At 37.3% G+C, this 16,736-nt stretch overlaps 1 protein-coding gene across 4 annotated transcripts in view; it reads right to left on the bottom strand.

Annotated features, from left to right (window-relative positions):
* ATP6V1H (ATPase H+ transporting V1 subunit H) overlaps positions 1 to 16,736 on the bottom strand; it is a 143,382-nt gene that overhangs the window by 83,372 nt on the left and 43,274 nt on the right. For all 4 annotated transcript variants that reach the window (XM_003793699.3, XM_023515397.1, XM_023515395.1 and 1 more), the window contains one exon: positions 14,165 to 14,357. In XM_003793699.3, the coding sequence (XP_003793747.1) occupies positions 14,165 to 14,357 (193 nt within the window). The remainder of the gene's footprint in view (positions 1 to 14,164; positions 14,358 to 16,736) is intronic.

The raw sequence follows: 16,736 nt of genomic DNA, 5'->3' as shown, positions 1-16,736 counted from the left end.
TGTATGAAAACACCACACTGTACCCCCAAAGTGCATCAATGTACACAGTTAACATTCAAAAAAAAAAACCAACCCTAGTTTCCACAATGGTGAGAGGCATAAAATTAAGCTCTGGACTTGTGAAAAACAAGATGACCAAAACTCAGCCACATTTATCAATTCTCTCAATTAATATGAATGGTTTGAACTCTCCTTTAAAGAGGCATAGGCTAGCCGACTAGATACAAAAACTTCAGCCAGATAGATACCTGTTGCCTACAAGAAAATCTCCTTATCTCAAAAGATATAACAAGACTCAGAGTGAAAGGATGGGCAGTGTTATTCCAGGCAAATGGAAAGCACAAAAAAGCTGTGGTTGTAATCTTGTATGTAGATACAGTGGGATTCAAACCAACAAAAATAATGAAAGACAAAGATGGACACTTCATATTGGTCAAGGGAAACACACAATATGAAGAGATTTCAATAGTTAACATATATGCACTCTATCTGAATGATCCTCAATACATAAAACAAACCCTAACTGATCTGAATGATATCTTCCCACACTATAATAGTTGGGAGATTTTAACACCCCACAGGTAGTACTGGATAGATCCTCCAAGCAGAAACTAAACACAAGAAATAATGGACTTAAACAAGACCCTAGAACAAATGGGACATATTAGACACTTAGAGAACACTTTATCCTAACAAAAACAAATACACATTCTTCTCATCAGCCCACTGATCATCTTCCAAAATTGATCATATCTTAGGTCACAAGTCTAACCTCAACAAATCCAAAAGAACAGAAATTATCCTCTGTATCTTCTTAGATCATCATGGAATAAAAGTTGAACAGCAACAGAAATCTTCATACTCAAATAAAATCATGGAAATAAATAACCTTGTGCTGAATAATACCTGGGTCACAGACAAAATCAAGAAGGAGATAATTCGATTTCTGGAACAAAACAATAATGAAGACACAAACTATCAAAGCCTGCGGGATACTGCAAAGGCAGTCCCTAGAGGGAAATTCATTGCATTAGATGCCTTCATCAAGAAAACAGAAAGAAAGCAAGTCAGCAACCTAAAGGGCCATCTCAAGCAACTGGAAAAGGAGGAATAATCTAATCCCAAACGCAGCAGAGGAAAAGAAATAACCACTACATTGATTGGTTGGATGTAACTATGTCAGATTATATTTAAAAAATCAACACACTGTACCCCACATATGCATAAATGTATTCATAATCTATATGTATATGACTTAATAAAAAATAAGAAAAGAAAAGAAATAACCAAAATCAGAGAACTGAAATTGAAAACAAAAGAATTATTCAGAAGATCAGTGAAACAAAAAGTCAGTTCTTTGAAATGACTGAAAATTTGATAAACCCTCGGCTAGACTAACCAGAAACAGAAAAATAAGATCTCTTATAACTACAATCAGAAATGGGAAATAACAACAGATGCCACAGAAGTACAAAACATTTCCTTTGGACTAATCAGCAAATAGCCTTCAATAAAAGCTGAGTAGAAAAAACACTCAGGGCCACCGAGAGAACCCCACAAGCAGTGTTCCCCTGAGTTACCACCTTAGAAACTTCTATTTTGTGTGTCTTCTCTCTTTATTTCTCATCCTTTATAACTTTATATTTCTTCAGTAGGTCACCACCAGATCCACAGGTCTTAATGGACCCTGGCCCAGGGCAGGACCCTGGCAGAATCCTCCCCAACACATTGTATGAAGCAAATGTCACCCTGATCCCCAAACCAAGAAAAGACCCAACAAAAAAGAAAACTACAGACCAGTATCATTAGTGAATATTGATGCAAAAATATTCAATAAGATATTAACAAACAGAATACAACAACATATTAAAAATGTTATACACCATGATCACGTGGGTTTTATCCCAGAGACATAGGGTTGGTTCAACATACACAATGTGTAAATATAATACACCACATAAATAGAATCAAAAACAAAGACCATGAGTGGGAGGGGGAAAAAAAACAACAAAGACCATATGATTCTTTCAATTGATTCAGAAAGGCTTTTGACAATATCCAACATGCTTTCATGATAAAAACACTAAGGAAGTAGGCTTAGAAGGAATATTTCTTAAGCTGATAAGAGACCATCTACAGCAAACCCACAGCCAATATCATATTAAATGGAGTAAAACTGAAAGCATTTCCATTCAAATCTGGAACCAGACAAGGATGCCCACTGTCTCCACTGCTATTTAACATAGTGTTGGAAGTCCTAGCCATTGCAATCAAGCAAGAGAAGATCAAAGGAATCCAAATGGGTGTAAAGGAGGTCAAACTCTCCCTCTTACCAGATGACATAATCTTATACCTGGAAAACCCTAGGGACTCAACTACAAAGCTCTTAGAAGTGATCAAGGAATGTAGCAGCATATCAGATTACAAAATCAATACCTTTCATATATGCCAACAACTGTCAAGCCGAGAACAAAATCAAAGACTCTATTCGTTTACTGTAACACCAAAGAAGATGAAATACCTGGGAATATATCTAACAAAACAAGTGAAATAACTCTATAAGGGGAATTAAGAAACTTTGAGAAGGGAAATTGCAGAAGATGTTAACAAAAGGAAGAACATACCATGCTCATGTCTGGGAAGAATCAACATCGCTAAAATGTCCACACTACCCAAGACAATCTATAGATTTAATATAATGCCCATCAAAGCACCAATGTCACACTGAGAGAGGATACCCAGGAAAGGTGAAGTCTAGGATAACAGAGGTCTTCTCAAGGAGACCACAAAGATACCCACAGGGTCCTCTCCATGGCAACTTAGGTCTTAGGAATTTGTAGACTTAACTCCCTAGTACCTGGAAATTTCCACTTCTGTAAAATCCTGCAGTTCTGTGGGGGCTGGAACATCATCTCCTGCTTGATTCAAACTGACCAATGAGTAACGTACCTGTGGGTTGGACCTTTTTGACTGGAAATAAAAAGGGGAGCATGGCCATTTTGAATTATATGCTGTAAGCTCCACCAGCTGACATAAAGCCTTTTTCCTCTTAAATACGGTGTTTGGGTGCTCTTTCTCTCCATAGGGCCTCATATTCCTGCAATAATACTTTAAAGATCTTGAAAAAAATAGTACTTCAATTCATATGGAACCAGAAAAACCCTGAATAACAAATACAGTTCTTAGAAATAAAAACATAAATTCTGGAGGCATCACATTGCCAGACTTCAGGTTATATTACAAGGCTATACTGATCAAAACAGCATGGTACTGACACAAAAATACAGACACAGACCTATGAAACAGGATAGAGAATCTAGAGATGAACCCTGCCACATATCATCATTTAATTTTTGATAAACCTAACAAAAACATGCAACAGGGGGAAAAAATCCTTATTTAACAAATGGTGCTGAGAGAACTGGTTATCCACATGCAGAAGGCTGAAACTGGACCTGCACCTCTCACCATTGACAAAAATTGATCCTCGTTAGATAAAAGATTTAAACTTATGACACAAAACAAGAAAAATTCTAGAAGAGAGTGTGGGGAAAACACTTAAAGATATTGGCCTGGGAAAAAACTTTATGAGGAAGACCCCTCTAGCAATTTCAGCAACACCAAAAATAAATAACTGGGACTTACTTGCTAAAAAGCTTTTGTGCAGCTAAGAATACCACAAACAAAGCAAACAGCTCTCAGAATGGGAGAAGATTTTTGCATGTTATGAATCTGACAAAGACCTAATAACTAGAATCTACAGAGAACTGAAATTAAACAATAAGAAAAGTACAAACAACCCTCTCTATAAGTGGGCAAGTGATCTGAATGGAAACTTCTCTGAGAAGGATAGACGAATGGCCAACAAACACATGAAAAAATGCTCATCATCTTTAATCATCAGAGAAATGCAAATCAAACCTACTCTAAGATATCACCTAATCCCAGAAAGATTAGCCCACATCATAAAGTCCCAAAACACCAGATGCTGGCGTGGATGTGGAGAGAAAAGAATACTTCTACACTGCTGGTGGGACTGCAAACTAATACAGCCCTTTTGGAGAGAGGTATGGAGAATACTCAAAGATCTAAATGTAGACCTTCCATTTGACTCTGCAATCCCATTACTAGGTATCTACCCAGAAGAACAAAATCATTTTACCACAAAGACATTTGCACTAGAATGTTTATTATGGCTCAATTCGTAACAGCCAAGTTGTGGAAGCAACCCTAAGCGCCCATCAACCCATGAATGGATCAACAAACTGTGGTATATGTATACCATGAAATATTATGCAGCCATTAAAAGAGACTTTACATCTTTTACATTTACCTAAATGGAATTGCAATACATTCTTCTTAGTAAAGTATCATAAGAATGGAAAGATAGATATCCAATGTACTCAATGCTAATATGAAATCAATATATAAACAATTACATGTTCCTAAGAACAATAAAACACTAATATAGCCCATTTCAGGGGAAGAGGGAAGTGAGGTGGGGAGGACATTTGGCAGAAGGAGGGAGGGCATGAGGCAGGATCTCACCTAATGTGCACATTGTGAGGGGCTCCTGGATGAGGGGCTATTCTACAGATGGAACTTTACCCTGGAAATGAGAACAATGTAACCTAAATATTGTGCCCTCATATTAATTTGAATAGTTTTGAAAAACTGAATTTGCCATAAATATTACATAATTTAGCAGCAACATATTCTTTGAATACGTCATTTTTTCTCTAAAACTAAATATCTTCACCTCAAAATCAAAAGTGGCCAATCCAATATAAGTATCATTTTGCTTTTGGAAAATTAATAGCACAAAGAGATCCTGACTTCACTAAGCATAAGGTGGAATCAAGTGACAACTCAGATCTTTCTATCACCAAGACTGAACTGCTGGCCTTGAAGCAGTGCTTCAAAAGCCACCCATGATAAAGATCAGTTCTGCATGTTTATTAATTTTCAACTAGTCAAGAGCAAAAAATACTTTTATAGAACTCAGTAAGAATGACTTTTAAAAGACATGCAATGACGGATACACTAAGAACCCTCACTTCAGCATGATACAATTCATCTATGTTAAAACACACACACAACACAATAAGAACAAAAAACACTTGTACCCCCTAAATGTTTTTAAATAAAAAATAAATACAGTTTAAAATATAACCTGGAAAAAAAGGCATACAAAATACAAGCTCAACCGTTATCAGCATAATTTGATGGCAGAATATCTCACAGGAAGTTCTCAGCCCCCAGACACGGGTCCCTGGCCTTTTTGCCTCTCAAGTGCAGTAGCAGGCATCATGAGAAGGTAAAGCTTCTGGAACTAAGAACAACTCTTCCAAGCCTGTTTCTACCTCACAGCCTTCCTGGGACACAAGGCTGGCATGACCCCACATCATGTGGCCAGAACCCAAGGAGAACAAGAAGAAAGATGTAGAGGCTGTATCCAGGTGAAGACACTGCCCATGGTGATTGTAGATATCATGGGCTATGTGGAAATTCCTTGAGGCCTCCAGACTCTCAAAACCATCACTGCTAAGCATATCAGTGATGAGAACAAAAAATGCTTATACAAGAACTGGTATGAAATCTAAGAAGAAAGTAAAGACTTCAACAAGTACTGTAAGAAATGGCAGAATGAGGATAGCCAGAAGCAGCTGGAGGACTGCAGCAGCATGAAGAAGTACAGCCACATCATTCTCATCACTGCCCATACCCAGATGCACCTCCTTCCTCTACAACAAAAAGTGGCCCATCTAATGGAGAGCCAGGTGGAAGGAGACACTGTGGCTAAGAAATTGAATGAGCCCAGGAGAAGCTGGAGAAGCAGAAGAACCAAGGGTTTGGTCAGGAGGAGATGAACAATGTCACTGGGGTGAGCAAGGGCAAAGGCTACAAAGGGGTGACAAGTCACTAGCATGCCAAGAAACTGCCCCACAAGACCCAGTAAGAGCTCCATAAAGTTGCCTGCCCTAGGGTATAGCATCCTGCCCATGTGGCTTTCTTCATGGCACAGTCTGGGCAGAATGGCTACCATGACCACATAGAGATCAACAAGAAGATCTGTAAGATTAGCCAAGGTTACTTTATCAAAGATGGCAAACCAATCAAGGACAATACCTGTACTGATTATGACCTATCTGACAAGATCATCAACCCCCTGGGTGGCTTTGTCCACTATGGTGAAGTGGCCAATAACTTTGTCATGATGAAAGGCTGTGTGGTGGGAACAAAGAAGCAAGTGCTCACTCCCTGCAAGTCCTTGTTACTATAGACCAGTTTTCTGGAAAAAACTGACCTTAAGTTCATCAACACCACCTCCGAGTTCGGCCATGCCACTTCCAGACTATGAAGGAGAAGAAAGCCTTCATTGGACCACTTAAGAAAGACCCAATTGCCAAAGAAGAAGGAACTTAATGTCAGGAACAGATTGAGCAGCTGGTAGGATCTCAATAAAAGTTACTTCCCAGTGGAGGAAAAAAATACAAGCTCAAATTTTATATTATAAAATTCATTGGCCATACATTATTCCTGTAATAATTCCAGCTTCTTTGGAAGGGTTACAACTATAAACTGCCCACACAGAAAATGTATGTATGTGCATGTCTGTGTCAATGTGAGTATATGTACTCATGTAAAATGTGTAGATGTGACTTAAAAATCATGATTAATATATCTAACAAAAAGAACTCAATTTGGTAGTAATTCTTCCTAGGCTTTTCTTAGAATCACATACTGTAACAATATAATTTTACCTTATTATCTGACATACGACATACACTCTTGACTAAGCAGCACCAAGAGGAGAAATCAAACACATAACAGATAAAAAACTCTATAGACAACAAAGATGATCTTCAATATCTTTCTCAGTCATGGCACCAAAACATTCCAATTTATTTTAGGAACTGACGGTTGACAAATCAATTTAACCAAAAGCAGTAATATCTGCAGAGACCAGGGGTTCAGCACCTACTATGAGTAAGTGAGACTGACATTTTCAAAAATAAAATTCATCCAGCCAAACGGGAAAAAGAAAATAATTAGCAGCTGCCAGATTTGTTTAGCTCAAAGCTCAGCAAGCTTCCTAAAGTCTTCAGGAAAAAAAAAAAATCTTTCATTTTGAGATTCAAGATGTGGGAAAAAAAAAAAAAATACATGACCAGACCATCTTCAAATAATCTTATCCATGACATTTTTTTTAAAGGATATAGGAATTTGAGAAACTTTTAAGTCATCTTTTTTTTTCCCCACCTGTTCGATGGTCTAAAAATTAAAATGGCTTTACTAGGTCCTTACCAATAGTTCGATTTTAGCTCCATTGTGTATATTAAAATTGTGAATGTCTAAAGATGGTCTTCTGACATTCATCTCTCAGCACATGCACAAAATGATTGCATTATCCCAAATTTAGCACAGGAGAATTAAAAAAAAAACTAATATTTCTAAAAGCCAAAATTAGACAAGAGAAGTCCAGAAATTATGATAATAAATTCCATGTGTTAAGGGTAAAAAACACGAAACAAGATTTTTAAATCTTATTAAATATTAGAGATATAGTCATGCTTCCTTTTTAAAAATCAAACAAAACAGCACTAAATCTTTGCATAGGCTCAATATAAATTTAGCAAGAATCCAGTTTACCGAGATGGAAAATTAAAGAGGTCAACTGCTATGCTAGTATGATTTTATGGAGAAAAAAGAAAGGGAAATAACATATTGTACATTTACTATTGTCAGCACTTCATCTGTTATTGACTCCTAATTCAATCTTAAAGTGAGTTAAATATTACCTACCACCTCACACCAGTGAAGAAAGTAACTCTGGAAGTTCAAGCTATTCTCTCATTACTGAGTAATCCAGTGCAAGATTCACACCTGGGTCAGCACTTCATCTGTTATTGACTCCTAATTCAATCTTAAGGCAAGTTAGATATTACCTACCACCTCACACCAGTAAAGAAAGGAACTCTGGAAGTTCAAGCTATTCTCCCAATACTGAGTAATCAAGTGCAAGATTCACACCTGGGTCTGACCACTCCAGAGACACTCTAGTCTACCTTTCTACCGCACCACACGGAAAGGAAAATTAGGAAAGAGCTACACTGCTTCTTAAATTTCCATAAAAGTAAATACAAGAGCCAGTGCAGCATGGCTCATGCTTGTAATCCTAGCACTCTAGGAGGCTGAGGCAGGTACAGTTCCTGAGCTCACTGGTTTAAGACCAGCCTGAGCAAGAGTGAGACCCCATCTCTAAAAATAGCTGGGTGTTATGGCAGTCACCTATAGTCCCAGCTACTCAGGAGGCTGAGGTAAGAGAATTGATTGAGCCCAAGAGTTTGAGGTTGCCATGAACTATGATGCCATGGCATTCTACCGAGGGCAACAAAGTAAGATCATGTCTCAGAAAAAAGAAAAAAGGAGAGCCTCTGTAAGCTGACCACGCTGACCACCCCAATGACTATACTGAGCAGGTCAACATACAGAGGTGGCCAAAATAAGGAACTAGGCCTTTGTACTAATATGCACATGTCCAGTCTATGAATATATTAGGTCAACTTAAGGAGGGAGTCAATGTAGGGAGGTGGTCAACTAGGGAGGTTCTACTGTAATTAATACAGAGAGCTCCCAAATCAGGTCAAAATAAAAACTAAGGCTCTCAAATGCTACACTTCCTGTGACTTTTTGAGCTTTGTATAGTGTAAACATGATGACTTCACCAAGTCACTCTATCAAGACAAAGATTTAAACAAAATGCAAAGACCCTGAGTCAAGGTATTTTGTTTATTCAACTCTGTACACCTTCAGTAACTAACACATTGCCTTGTACATATTTAATCTTCAATAAACATCTGATACATTAATAGGTAAATAAATAACCTATGAGAGGAAGGAAGGAAAGGAGGAAGGAGGATAAGTAGAGAGAGAGGAAGAAAAAACGGTAAGGATGAACTTAAAGGGTAGGATTCAATTAGTATCAACTAACACTTTTCTTTGACATTATAACATTAAGAGATACCTGCTTCTAATGACCCTTTTATTTTACATAATAATGATCCAAAACAAAAAATAATGGAAGAGAGGACCTAGGTGGGAACAAAAAACTAAACAGCATTTGTGGAAAGCTCATATAGAACAGCTACCACAGACAACTAAAGTGGCTTGTGCTGCTTTAGAGTAAAGTTCAACTCATCTCTATAAATTATTAATATCTGATTTTTTCCTAGAAACTCAAAGCACTTAAAATACTACTACTTAAATAATACTTTAAAAATTAATGTACCTCCTCATAACTGAGGGGAAATACAAACGAAAAGGTATCATCTTAGAAACAACAAAACAGCCAAGACCTTGACTTCTGTTACAGCTCTTTCCCACACCTCTATTGTACATTAAGTAAACAAGTTTTTTTAACAAATTATTAGAAGCTTAAAACAATATCGTATGATAAATTTTGATGATCATCATTTTAATAGATATTTTAACTTCCAAAAATATATAACAGAAAAAGACAGATAAACATAAACAACTGAAAAATAGTATAGTCACTTCCATGTTAATTACTTAGGAAACTGTGAACCTTTCTATTACCCAAAAGTACTTTTTAAAAGTCATGCAAATAGGGTCTCTCTCTCTCTCATATCTGCTTTCTGTGACATGTTTTTAAGTGGATTGTCATAACTTCTAATATACTATAAGTAGGTTTAACACAATTGTGTAAAACTAGATGTAGGAGACTTTCAGGTACATCAATTCTTAATATAGAAGCTTCAAGTGAATAGATATTCCATCATAGAATATTATCAAACTTTTAAATATAAAAACCCCCAAAAGCATCCAAAAGTTTAAAGAAGAATTTAACTCAGTCAATAAAGAAATCAATTAAAATACTAGTACCAGAGATGGTTTTCACAGACATATAAAAAAAGTTGAAGTATGGAGAGGCTAAGCAATTTGCCAAAGACCCAGAGGCCAGCCAAGAGCATAGCAAATCTGTTCGCCTGTTTGCCTGTGGACAGGCTGTGCATTCCCCAACTTGGGTGCACATACCCCTGCGGTAATTAGTGCCAAGCACGATCCACCTAAGTTGTGAAGAGACGAGAACTCAGAGACTCCAGCTTCTCAGCACTCACTGCAGTTTGTCCAACGTTAAAAGCTTGTGTAGCAAGGAAACAGAGATTGTAAATCACTGGGTTTAAAACAAGTCAAGAGTACACCATACAGGAAGTGAAATTATAGGTAATTTGTAGTTTTTCCTTAATATTTCTCTATCATATCTTTATAACCATAAGACCATATTATCAAACTAGCTCAATTTTCTTAAAATGGTAGATACTTTAGTCCAGAAGATTTTAGTAAAATAAAGGTTACTATGATTACAGTAGCACAGAAAGGAGGAAAGACAAGGAAGAAACTCAAAATGAAGGCAAAAGGAACAGAAAGAACTTTAAGCCTTCGGAAAATAAATACATCAGTTGAAAAGATGCCGTAAGTATTTGGCCACAGTGAATAAATTTAAAAGAAGAATCACTCCTTATTCCATGTTCCCTCAGAGTGTGCAAAGCACACAGTAACAAGGCAAAAGTACATCAGACAAAGAATCTTATTTGAAGGCACTATGCTTTGGTGCATGATGTCTTTGAGTGTGAATATAAGTTAAGGTCAGATAGCCAACCCTATTAGTTATCTGACATACTAGTGTTGACCTCACCAGTGCAATGCCCAGAATAGAAGCCAAAGCTCCATTTACAAAGTAAGTCTACGTGGCTTGGTGCCTGTGGCTCAGCAGCTGGGGCACCAGCCACATACACCGGGGCTGGCAGGTATGTACCCGGACCAGGCCTGCCAAAACAACGACAACTGCAACAAAAAAATGGCCAGGCATTATGGCGGGCACCTGTAGTCCCAGCTACTTGGGAGGTGGAGGCAAGAGAATCATTTAAACCCCAGAATTTGAAGTTGCTGTGAGCTGTGATCCCCACACCATTCTACTGAGGGCAACATAGTGAGACTCTGTCTCAAAAAAAAAAAAAAAAATAAGAAAGCAAAGCAAGTCTGTGCCTTTGAAGAGTATCTGCAAGAGCCAGGTTCACGTGCTCCATTTACTCTCTCAGACTTCACTTGGGGTGGAAGAGCAATAAATCCTACAACAACAAATCACTGATGATCCCAGAAGGTTCCTTCTTAACTTGTTAACATCTATCAATGTCTCTCCACTTTTGCACTTTCAAAATAGCTATCCTTTGTGCACTTGTACCCCATGAATATACACTATAAAAACAAAACAAAACAAAATACAAATAATCTCTCTCACTCACACATACACACACAAACGAGAGGCCATTTGAGTCCACTCCTTTCTGAAACGTTCCTAGAACACCCTGCACCCTCTATCTCGTTCATATGACTTTTCCTCTTGTCCGTCATGAATCACCACATTGCACTGACACTGCTTCTTTACAGTCTGCCTTCACTCTACAGAGAATTTCTGTGTTCAGCTGTACCTTGGTCATCTGTATTCTCTAAAGATTAGCAAAGCACTAGGCACATATAAGGGATATGAAACTTTTTTGTCAAGAATAAATTAACAGAAGATCCTATTTCTGTAATTTTTCATCTTTACTAAATAAATAATATGGACAACAAAATGCTTCAGTAAAAGAAAAATGTACATTCAGTTTAGCTACTAAAATATTTTAGAATAAAGCCTCATTAATATAACCTAGTCTGATTTAAGAATTGATTCTTAAATGCTTTATCTGAACTACCCTGAAAATTACCTCAACAATTCATGTAGACAGAGTTTGCTAAAAACACAAATGGCAAAGCCATTGTGATATAGAAAAGGTACAACAAAAAAACACATTTGTCTCCTTCTCAAGAGTAAACAACTTTAAGGGCCACAGAACAACTTTATGTGAAAAAGAGGTTACTTTTTATAAAGCAAATCAAGTGGCCAGATCAACACTTGATAGACAGCTGGTCAGCGTCTGTAGGACCCAGACGGCCACACTTGGACCTCACTTCCCACTCTCCTGCAGCATCTGCACTGAACACAGCCTCCCACACCTTCAGTCACTCTAGGGCAAGCAAAGTCACTGTTAAACATTGACAGCTGGGATTGTAGGCAAAGGCACTCATCCCGCTTATGTTAGCTTTGGTTTTCCTTTTCACAGTTTTCCCCCCTTTTAACACCAGTCTTAATGCTTCTGAGAAAATACACCAACACAAGAAAAAAAGGAGATGAAAGACAGGTTGAAAGGACAGCTTTGGAGCCTAACAGATCTCACTGAAATGCCAACCCTATCACTTCCTGAGAATTAATCTCCAAGTCTTGGTTTCCTCATCTAAAAAATATAAATAGCAATAGAACCTACTGCGTAATCATGAAGATTAAATAAGGCAATACATGAAAACCATTCAATAAATTATAAAAATTATTACTTTGAACATCAAAAACTGGTCAGCATAATGGTTCAAAATGACTCACACTGTCAGAGGTTAAATCATTGCTCTACCAGTTCCTAGCTATTTTGGTAAATTATTTAACTTTGCGTGGCCTCAGTCATTGCCTCAAGTTCTTGGGACAATTAAATACACGGCATATTAAAAATAATTAGAAGAGTGCCTGACAAAGAATAAGCTCTCAATAAACATTAGTTGTTAACTACAGACATCTAGAAAAAAGTTCCTACACATCAAATTTTAAAATTTGAAAGGTGACAAATGCTATGAATTAGCAATTTATAGAAAGAATATAAATGACCAATGAAAATATAAAAGATGCTTAGACTCATTCATCAATGGAACGTAAATTTAAAACAATGATTTCAGCTAGGCCCAATGACTCATGCCTGTAATCAAAGCACTCTGGGAGACTGAGACAGGAGGATTATTGAGCTTAGGAGTTTGAGACTAGCTCTCAAGACAGTGAGACGGAGACTCTATTAAAAATAGAAAAAATTAGCCTGCAATGGTAGTGTGCACCTGGAGTCCCAACTACCTGGGAGGCTGAAGCAGGAGAATCACTTGAGCCCAGGAGTTTGCAATTGCTGTGACCTATGATGACAACACTAGGTGATCTCTAGCAGTGATGCCAAAGTCAGATACTGTCTCAAAAAATAAATAACATTTTTTATTTTAAAAAATTATCAAAATAAAATTTCATTTTTCACCTAAGATTTTATAAAACTTAAAAGATAATATGAGATGCTAGTGAGAGAAAAGAAAAACATGTACTCCCAAGACATCTTTGATAGAACTGTAATATATTTGCACATTTTTGAAAGGTGATTTGGCATCATCTATCAAGTAAAAAAGCATATTATTTTGACTTTGCAATTCTATCTCTATAGAGAACTGTATCCAAAAGAAACAATCATTGATGGGCGGTGCCTGTGGCTCAAATGAGTAGGGCACTGGCCCCATATGCTGGAGGTGGCGGGTCCAAACCCAGCCCCGGCCAAAAACTGCAAAAAAAAAAAGGAAACATTCATCAAGTGTGCAAACCTATGTAAAAGAAATTATAAACACCATACACCCATTAATTGGGTATTGATTAAATAAACCAATTTATACCATCACAATTGAACATCACCATTAAAAAGAATACTAAACACCTATATCTACAAAAATGAAAATATATTCATTATGTATTATTAAAGTTATAGAACAATACTTATAATCTGATGCCATTTTTAAATACAAAAAATTATGTAACTATTTACATATTTATCTCTACGTACTTGGAAACATCTGAAAGATGTTAGTGACTGTATCTGGCAAATGTGATGTCTACTTTGCTTTCTACAATACATCTACACTCCTTCCTATTTTTGATTTGTTGCTATCCATTTAAAGAAAGCTTGAAAACAGGAATAGTTAAAAGTACAGATTCTATATGTACACCATGGAATATTATGCAGCCTTAAAGAAAGATGGAGACTTTACCTCTTTCATGTTTACATGGATGGAGCTGGAACATATTCTTCTTAGCAAAGTATCTCAAGAATGGAAGAAAAAGTATCAATGTACTCAGCCCTACTATGAAACTACATGGAAAGTAACTTTTTCTACCTCCTAAAAACTCAAATATACCACTACTCCACAGTAAAAAATGCCTCAAAGACACACACCCTAAACATAAAGCACTTACATGAAATGCTGCGAGAATGATTCTTGTTACTTTCTCTTTGACAGATTCTTGAAGGATGTCAGACAGAACAGGAATGATATTATAGCGCCGCAGATGCTCACACATTTGAGGACTGAATGCCAGGAGCCATATTGAAAAAATCATTTGATACTGGAGTTGAAAGCCACACTTGTTACTCAAAACTCCCATTATGCTGAAAAAGAGAAGGCATTTAGAAAACATTTAACAGAATAGAACAAGAAAGAAGAAAAAAGTAGTTATTTTTTTTTTTTTTTGCCCTAATGGAACAAGTCTCTCTGAATTATGTCATCAGTTTCTGTTCTGCTAACAGTAACAAACAGCTGAACTGCTACTCACAGAGGGCCATTTCCTGAGCAGTGCCACTTAAACCCCTACAAAAGTCACAGGACCTTAGGAAGGAGGAGTCCTTGCAGAGTAGAAGCAATGAAAAAGGGAACAAAGACTTGTAATATGGCAGAGGAGATGGTTAAAGGAATATGACAGCAAAGAAAGCCACATGTCACATAGAGGTTCTGAGTGTGGGTAATCAGGAGGATCACTGATAGCTTTAAAATGTAATAGTTTATGAGAGACCCACCCCAGCACCCCAAGGTAAGCACTACCCCTTGCTCCCATAGATATGGAAGGGTAAAACTGACTGTGGAGAATATATTACAGAGAGAACGACCTGGGAAAAAATGGCAAAAATAATTTATGTCTCTCCAACTTTTGGAGAGCTGACACCTGCATCCCTGCCTCAAGCCAGTCAAGGGGCAGGCAGGGGAGTCTCTGAGGAAGAGACCTGAAGAACGAGTTGAGTGTTCACCACTATTCAGATCTCTGCTGTCCCTTTCAGTAAATTAAATGTGAAAAAATAACAAATCATTGACATTGGTGTTACTGTGTTTCCCCAAAAATAAGACACTGCCTTATATTTATTTTTTCTCAAAAAGACACACTAGGGCTTATTTTCAGGGGATGTCTTCCTCTCCATGCTGAAATGCATGGCATGGCTATGCAGATATCTGCATAGCCACGCCCATCACTAGGTCTTATTATGGGGTAGGGCTTATATTTAACAGAAGCATAGAAATCCTGCTATGGGCTTATTTTTGGGGTAGGTCTTATTTTCGGGGAAACATGGTACTTTTAAAACCACTGAAAAAATTACTAAATAATGCGATAGAAATCCTGCTAGGGCTTATTTTTGGGGTAGGTCTTATTTTCGGGGAAACATGGTACTTTTAAAACCACTGAAAAAATTACTAAATAATGCGATAGAATCTTTTTTTTTTTTTGTAGTTTTTTTCACCATGGGCTGGGTTTGAACCCACCACCTCCGGCATATGGGGCCAGTGCCCTACTCCTTTGAGCCACCAGCGCCACCCAATGCTATAGAATCTTAAAGGCTACCTTTGTTAGATATTTCTGACTACAATATAAACTTCTTCAAGGAAAGGGCCATGCATTTTCCTTTATATTCCCATATTATTCAGAGAACTCAGTAAGTATAAGTAATTGTCAAAGCCAAGGTCAGAAAGAAGGCTAAGTTCCCAGAAGCAAAACACATTATTTTCTATTTTGTTTGCTAATTAAGTTTCTTAATTTTATTTTTGTTTTCAAATTAAACCACTGTGGGGAGACAAACAGGTGGTTTACTGGCTGTCATGTCACTCTCAGTGAGGTACTATGGCTCACACCCATGAATACCCCTACTTCATCAGACAACCAACAAATCTCACATTTAACTTATATACTACTTGACACTTTTAAGATACTTCAAATTTAGGAGTACAAATGATCATAAATGCTATGAATTTATGGAGGCACTTACTCCTAGCAAAAGCCCACTGTTAGCACCAATATTTAAGAAGTCAATGCTAACCTTCCCCATGAAGTCAATCATATACAACCCAATGCTAGGTAAACATTTTTTTTACATAAATATTCACAAATAGTGCTGTATCATCTGTATAATAGGATTTTTAACCAAAAAAGAAATCAGCAAACTATACAGATTAAAATGTGCTGGGTTTTTTTTTTTTTAAATCAGTTATTTTCCTCACTTTACACAGGCTATACTGGAAATTTTTTGTCCTCACATCATTCCTGTTTGTGATTTGAGAAACAAGAAGAACACTTAAAAGAAAAAAACTTTTAATGTTAAACAAAAAGAAGTATTACAGAAAGTAAATGTTTTATTTCTGAAAAAAATGAAGTTAAGTGACTTCCAAATAGCTACACTTTCAGCAAGTTATAATATCTTTATAATGCCTGTTCTTTTTTTTTTTAGACGGAGCCTCAAGCTATCCCCCTGGGTAGAGTGCCATGGCATCACAGCTCACAGCAACCTCCAACTCCCGGGCTCAAGCGAGTCTCCTGCCTCAGCCTCCCAAGTAGCTGGGACTACAGGCGCCTGCCACAACGCCTGCCCATTTTTTGGTTGCAGCCATCATTGTTGTTTGGCGGGCCCAGGCTGGGGATTCGAACCCGCCACCTTAGGTGTATGTGGCTGGCACCTTAGCCGCTTGAGCCACAGGCGCCGAGCCATAATGCCTGTTCTTAACCTAAA

This window comes from Otolemur garnettii, unplaced genomic scaffold (assembly GCF_000181295.1).
Source record: "Otolemur garnettii isolate 467f Iridium unplaced genomic scaffold, OtoGar3 scaffold00071, whole genome shotgun sequence".
Classification (NCBI taxonomy): domain Eukaryota; kingdom Metazoa; phylum Chordata; class Mammalia; order Primates; family Galagidae; genus Otolemur; species Otolemur garnettii.
This window is presented reverse-complemented; position numbering and strand designations above follow the sequence as displayed.